The 7,857-nt window shown below is 31.4% G+C and overlaps 1 protein-coding gene across 1 annotated transcript; it reads left to right on the top strand.

Annotated features, from left to right (window-relative positions):
• The first annotated feature begins 2,686 nt into the window (after nt 1–2,686).
• Nucleotides 2,687–5,744, top strand: NADK3 (NAD(H) kinase 3). The gene is made up of 5 exons (XM_012222371.4): nt 2,687–2,912; nt 4,032–4,277; nt 4,406–4,486; nt 5,073–5,224; nt 5,308–5,744. Exons 1-5 carry the CDS (start codon nt 2,820–2,822, stop codon nt 5,672–5,674), a joined length of 939 nt encoding a protein of 312 aa, XP_012077761.1. The 5' UTR covers nt 2,687–2,819; the 3' UTR covers nt 5,675–5,744.
• Nucleotides 5,745–7,857: the final 2,113 nt, after the last annotated feature.

Here is a 7,857-nt window from a genome sequence, read left to right as displayed (position 1 = left end):
TTGTGGATCATCTTTAGTCCTAAGTAATCAATTATGCATAAAATTGATGGGAAAAAATGTGAATTTGGGAAGACAAAATTTCGAGAGAATGAGAATTTTTTTTCTTTTTTTCTACTCAAGTCCTTTTATTTTATGTTGATTCAAGCTATTGGTACAATCGTTACAGGTGATTATTTTGTTGTGATTCAATTTATTGTTAGTGTGGCGTTATACTAACTATTGAAATAGTGCCAAACATATATTATTCCTTAAACCCTAAAAGAATTTCTTGAAGCCTTCGTCCCCATCTCAACATCTTAGTTCTACCAATTGCACCACTTATGGCTAGCCTACATTATAATGCTTCAATATGCTATGTTACAATCCTGTGTATATGGTTTGTTATTTGGAACCACTAGGTTAATATTTTCTTATCTACATTATACGACAGCTTTAAATGAAGCATCAATTGCAGAGGTTCATTGCTTGCGGGGGAGGGGGAGGGAAGAGATCCCCATCAGCAGCTTCCCATTTAATATAGATATTTACAACTAAATTATTTACTAATCTAATTATATCTTGAAACGTTAAGATATTTCAAAAATAAATCAATAGTCACTGAAATGCATAAGATATTGTATTATTGGTTCAGTACAAGTATAATTTCATAAGCCCAAATTAATTCAATTACAATAACAAATCAGGGAAAAAAATATTTTTCAAACATTTTAAAAACTATTTTGATAAGGAAGTTGTCGTTATGATGGAGGCTCACTTCAAATTAGTGTTTTTAAAACCAGATCGGAATGACTAGTCGGACCGGTTCAACCGTGAACCAGAAGTCAATTAAGTTTGGTTTGACATGTAAAGCCGGCAGGTGTGAAACCAAATAAAATCAGAGAAACCGAAAAATTAGATTGACCCAATTAAATCCAATTTTGACTTTTTTTGAACTTTTTATATCATTTTTTTTATCCAAGGTGTCCTCATCCATTATCATTACACTTACATGCACATGTATCAAGTTACATATGTACAAATAATTTAAAATGGTAGAGCTTTTTTTTTTTAAAAAAAAAAAAAAAAACTTAAAAACCAACAAAAGGATCCATACTAATTTTTTCTTTTTCAAAAAACATAATAAACTCATTTATGGCTTTAATAAATACAATAGATTTTTGTAATAAGCACTAGTTTAGTTAATTACTAAATTTTAATTTATTTTTTAAGTATTAATAATACAACTAATATTAATTATATTAATATTTATGAAAAGTAAACTATTTTCATTTTAGTTGTTTTATTTATTTAGTCAAAAAAAATAGTAATTAATTTGAAAAATGAGAACAAAATTTTAATGTTTAATTAATGTATTATAATTAAGTGACTAATTTTACGCATTGTGTCTCGTTAAATATTGAAAAAAATTTTAAAAACATTCCTTCAAATCATCTGAGCTCGAAGTGCAGTCGCAGAGAGGATTGAATCTTTTTTTTTTTTTTTTTTTTTATTTTTTTTTCTCGTTTCTCTAATGGCCAAATAATAGAGAAGATACATATTACTGTGAAGTTAGTGGTTTGTCGAAGAGCCGTTCATGATTACAATTCAATCACAAGGGTAGACTCTGGGAGGAAGGGATTCACACAACTGATAAAAAACGGCTTTTAAATTAAGGATGTGAATGTCCAAAAGTTTTTGATTGATAAGTGTATAACGCTAAATATTAGGGAGCGCTATTTCATCATTTAAAAGCTACTATATGTGTTAATTCACCAAATACTATAATATTTTTACCTAGTCAAGATATTAAAAGTTAATCCAAATATTATTACCGACCATAACTTAAATCTTAAGTGGATCAGGATAGATGCAAATAATGATATTATTAATAAATGTTTTGTGACTGAATTCATAAATTTACCCTTAAATTTTGCAACTTTAACATTGTGGCACCTTGAACTTTGCAAATGACCTATTGTACATCTAAACTTGTAAATTTTGATAACATTACACACTTTTCGATAGTAATATCAATAATTTTTAGGATTTTTGATTTATATCAGCAAAATATTGACTTGACATGTAGTTAGCATTAATTTTTGGAACAATAATTTTCATAAATTTCAACTTTTTAATGAGTTTTTAATTTATCTAATTTTGCAAGTTGAAGTATTCAATAAAATAATTTTGAAAATTGAAGTGTTTAATAAGTGTAGTGTTATAAGTTGAAGTATTTGATGGATCAAAGTAAAAGTTGAGAGTGCCATAAGATCAAAATAACAGAATTCATAGATGAATTTATGTATGTGGCTAATGTTTTGTAGATAACTTGCCATTAGAATAATCTACAATTTAACAAACTGAAGAATAAAAAAAATTGTACATTTTTGTTAATTTAATAAAAAATAAAAAATATTATTATATTTTTTTTCCAATTTCTAACAAATATGATATATTGCAATGAAATTCTAAATTATAATTCGATAATCACAAAATTAAAAATTTGCTATTGCACTCCAACAAAATTTGAGATAAAATAACATATTAACCATTTATTATTATTATTATTATTATTATCCATTTGGTCCATATATTTTCATTTTTTTTACCTTCGCTCCACTTTTTAACTATTTCTTTCTATTTGGGACGACAGAAAAGTTCTAGCAATGACTTGTTTGTTTGTTCGTTTTGTGGGCATAAACCCCACGGTAATTGGTAGCCCATGTAAAGCCTAAAATGAATTCTGTCCAAACAAACCCATTTCCAGCCCCTTCGGAAGCCCTCTTTTTTCTGTTCTCCCAAGTTAATTTGCATTTTAACAATTTACCCCCTAGAGAGAGATGGCGATACGAAGACTGTTGCTGTTCTTGAAACCGTTTGACGTGTGCCCAGTTAGCCAATCTAAGAGCCTCCCTCCAATCAACAATCCTCAGGTATTTTTCACATTACAATAATGTGAAGCTCTTCTTTCCTTTTCCGATTCTATCATTTGCAACGCTTTTTTTTTTTTTTGGTTAGTCTTATAACTGTTTGATGAAATGTCGAAATGGGAATGTTGACTTCAAATGCTTAGAATCTATCTGATGTTTGGTTGCTAAGAATACGCAAGAAAATTTTAAATCTTTGGTTGCTATGTCTCTATTGCAACTCAATTAGCTGCGCACAGTCTGTTGTTTTGTTCGGCATTTAATGTTCATTGCTTTCTTTTTTGGTATAATTCTGTTCTTGTTCTGTATTGGCCAAAGGAGCAATCTATATAAAATTTGATATCAAATTGTTAATATCTTGGAATCTTCTTTTATGGTAGATTTCTAAGAATCAGTAACGTTGTTGGATGAATTGATAGCTTCCCTTTAATTATTGGTATAGCTATTTTGGAAAATCTGCGGGTAGCTGCAGTTGTTGTGGGATCTGTTAAACTCATGGCTGGTGAAGTTGTTGGTTCAATGAGGTTGGAATTATCAGTTTCTGTCCACACTTGATAAAAAAGGATATCCAACTGTGTTAGATGTGCTTATTTTTTCTAGTTTTTGCTCTGGGAGAGATGGGATAGATTTAAACTTTGTTGAATGTTCTTATTTTTCTGGTTGTTATGGTACTGGATTCATGTTCTTTAGGCCCATGAGCATTATGTAATTTATGCTCCATCTATGAAAGCTTGATCACACAATATGGGATAGCTTGCTCGATTGCAACAATGACTATGATTTGAAACTATGTTATTTGGACATCATTTATCATTGGAAATATATTATAATCTATCTTGAACAAATTGCTTTACAATTGCTAGAGAATGATTTAAAAATATCATATAACATGCATTATGATGTAAACAATCTTTGAGCAATTCTATAATCCTGCTGTTTATAAGGAATTACTGTTGATACTAAAATTTGAGCCTTTGTTAGAACAATTCTTTTGGTGGAGAAGTATATAAGGGATAATTTGATGTGAGATGTTATCTGTTTGTCCTTTTCTCCCTTATTTGAAAAAAAAAAAAATATCAAGCTATTGTTAAGACTCTAATTTGACCTCGTTTGGAGGTTCTGCAGGTGTTACATTATCTGGACAACAGGCGTAAGGTTCACAAGGATGCCGTAAATTTCTGTAAAGACATATTGCAGCAGAAATCAGTTGATTGGGAACCCATATTGCGCACTGATTTGTCACAACCAATTCGTGATTTTGATTTAGTTGTTACTGTTGGTGGTGATGGCACTCTTTTGCAAGCAAGTCATTTCATGGACGACTCAACCCCAGTTCTGGGGGTAAACTCAGACCCCACTCAAGTTGAAGAGGTTATTTGATTTTTCTGTCTAAAGCTCAGATCCATGTGCAGTGCACAAGAATGCATTTCTTGTATTACCTGCATAATTTCCTGATGTTTATATCAACTAGGGAAGTATTGTTTTATTCTTTGGTGCAGGTGGAGAAATTCGGTAGTGATTTTGATGCTACTAGAAGTACTGGCTATCTATGTGCAGCTACTGTCAAAAACTTTGAGCAAGTAAGAACTGCTGTAATGAAGAATAAGTGGCAATTAAAAAAATTAAAGAATAAATAATAAAATGCAACTCTGACACATAGACACATATGTTCACACATCACATAAGTAGAAGCTACTGGTAGATGGGAATCCTATTCCGATTTCGGGTCTAGTTTTCTGGACAGTCACTGTTCAGGCTAGATCCGATAGTACTCATTCTTGCAACCTATTCTCTTTATCTTAGGAAAGATCTATAAACTTCTATATTAATATTGATTTAACTTTTGGAATAAGAACTAGCACTTGAGTTGATAAAAAAAATTAAAAAGGTCAACTGGAAATGAAACCTTTGGCTAAATTTCTTTCCAAAATTCACCATTTATTCTTAAAAAGGCATCTTGACTTTATATGTATTAGAAGGCTTTTTCTTGGTAAAAGTTTTTTCTGTGCAGACCTTGCTCTTATTTTTTTTTGTTGTATATACAGTTATTCTTTCTCTTTGCGTGTTTTCTTGTTTGACTCTATATCATTATCCTCATAGAGAGTGCACAAATTAATCCAAATAAAAGTCCTGGTTGAATTATTTAATGATAAGCATTTCTTTCAGGTACTAGATGACATCCTTGAGGGTCGACGAGTTTCTTCTAACTTAACAAGGATATCAGTAAGAGTAAATTCACAACTGCTTTCAACATTTGCTCTCAATGACATATTGGTTGCACACCCATGTCCTGCAACAGTTTCACGGTTCTCATTCAAGTAAGTGTTTTTCCCATTAGATTTGAGTTGTATATTTAGAGTTTTGTTATCACATATAACCATGTTATTCTTCTTGTTGACAGAATTCAAAGGGATGGCAAATCATGTACCCCATTAGCAAATTGCCGATCAAGCGGTCTTAGAGTCTCAACTGCTGCTGGATCAACTGCTGCGATGCTTTCTGCAGGTGGATTTGTAATGCCCATTCTATCTCAGGACCTCCAATACATGGTAAGAGAGCCAATTCCACCTGGAGCAGCAACTTCTAGTTTAATGCATGGGATAATTAAATCAGATCAGTCCATGGAGGCCAGATGGTTTTCTGAGAAGGGTAAAATATACATTGATGGTTCTCATGTATGCCACTCTACTGAATATGGGGATACTGTTGAAATATCTTCAAAGGCCCCAGTTTTGAAGATTTTCTTGCCTCACATTACGTTATCATAGTGCATGTGAAATCAGTTTAGTGTAAATATCCATAAGAATAAAATAACTAACAAATTTTTTTGCACACTAATCATTAGCGAACAGGATATGCTTGTTAGGATTGACTTGGTGTATGGGAGTGCGTATACAAATTTTAGCCTGTAGGTAAATCATTATCTAAAAAGAAAAATTTTTTTTATCTAAGTGAGTATAGTAAAAAGAAAAAAAAAAAAAAAAAAAACACCATTTGATTGAAAATAATTATGTGGTTCAAACATATTGATAGATTGGAAAATCCAAAATATGCCTGCTGTGTGGGATTAGCTTTATGTGTAAGGCTTAATATTACTGTTTTGTGTTCTTATTGTAAAAGATGATTAGAGAGCCCAAGGAACATGTTCCCTTTATAAGCATTGCCAAAGGTCTATTGAACCGTTTAGAGAGAATCTCTCATGGAGATGGAATCTCAAACCTCTTACTGACCGTTGGATTTAACCAAATTTTCTCGTGGTACTTTTGCTATTACCACTAGGTCCTTATATATTTTATTATTTAATCTATTAGATGTCCTCCACAAGTGTTGGATAAATTCTTTTATTTATTTATTTATTTATTATTATTATTATTTCTTAACTGTAGATAAACGTGAATTATCGCTTGTGATTAAGCAACCAATTAATCCTTCTTCGAAGAATTATACTGTTTTAGCTGCTTTCTTTTTCTAAATTTTTCAGTTCATTATTTATGCTTGAAATTTATGAATCCATTATTTTTACCAAAAACAGGTAAAAGAGGGATAAGTCCAAAATTTTTCAAATATCGGCAATTTGGGCTGTGCATGGTTCCTGGCAGAATCAAATCTAATTGCAGGACTGAATCGGAATTGAAAAAGAACCGTTTTACAAGAATCAGAATCGGAGCTTAAGAAATTTATGTGTTGATTCTAATTTTGATTTTTGTTAAAACTGAATCAGAATTGGACCGGAAATGTATTGGATCCAAACATAACCGAAATTGAACCGAAGAATCAATTAATAAATACATATTTTTCATTTTTAGATATGTCATTCAATTTAAAACTCTAAAACAATTATGCATTTTATTATTTAAATTAAAAATTGCTCATTTCGTTCTTTTTATATAGAAATAATTAAATTATCATCAAAATTAAGAAAGTAGTTCAACCAATATTTCTCACTTTTTTTTTTCTAATTTACCCTCTAATATCTCATTAACATCTTCTTCTAATATCAATGTATGATTTAAATTACGTTTCAATATTAAATAAGACTTTAAATGCTTTATTGGAACAAAGAGAATATAGACGGGTACAAAAAATAAGGTGTGTGCTTTGACCTTTTGGGGGATTTTTTTTTTTTTTTTTTTTTTTTTTTTTTTTTTTTTTTTTTGTCCTTGCTTGGGAAAGTTGTGTAAAACTATGAAACTTGTGCTTATTTAACCTTCCAACCGTTTTTAGTTATTGAAAACGTATTTTACGTATAGCGCAATTTTTCAAATATTCGGACGGAGTTCGTAAGGGTAATTTTCAATGTGGTCAACTCGAAAATTTTGTGGCCATTGTATAGGGAGCTATGTTGTGCAACTGATCCTTCAGTCTCAGTAATTAGCAGCCCTATAATATTGACGTTGTAGTCATAGTTGTGGTTCCTAAACTTCCTGATCATACTGCATATTGCCTATTATCGGAGCAAGAGGAGATGGTTGTGGTGGGGGCACCATGGTGATCCGCCTTTCATCCTCCAAGACGCAAAACATAGCATTCACTGAGTGTAGTACAGAAGCAATATTTTGTGGAGATAGTGTCACAAGTCTAATACAGGCATCCTTTAATCGATCCTCCTAATAGTAGATAAACATAAATAAATTCCAACAATTATCATCTCAATATTATACTCATCAAGTACCTCTATAGTATAAATTATATATATTTGCATACTCACAACTGCTCTTAAGGCAACTCCAGCATGTGAAATCCAATGTTGGGCAACACGACGATACCACTCCAAATAATAGGAATGATAGTGGAGCGCTGTGTAGCAGGTGTGCGGGGAACAACTCTATTACTTCGAATCACCCAACGTGAAATCCAAGTTGCATGGGTAGCGATCTAGTTGGACTTAGACTATCGTAGATTTGTCAAGTGAAGGTCATCAAAATAATGGGGCTACCGAGGGATTGGTTTT

This window comes from Jatropha curcas, chromosome 7, assembly GCF_041381405.1.
Source record: "Jatropha curcas cultivar XTBG-Jc1 chromosome 7, XTBG_Jcur_1.0, whole genome shotgun sequence".
Lineage (NCBI taxonomy): Eukaryota > Viridiplantae > Streptophyta > Magnoliopsida > Malpighiales > Euphorbiaceae > Jatropha > Jatropha curcas.
This window is presented reverse-complemented; position numbering and strand designations above follow the sequence as displayed.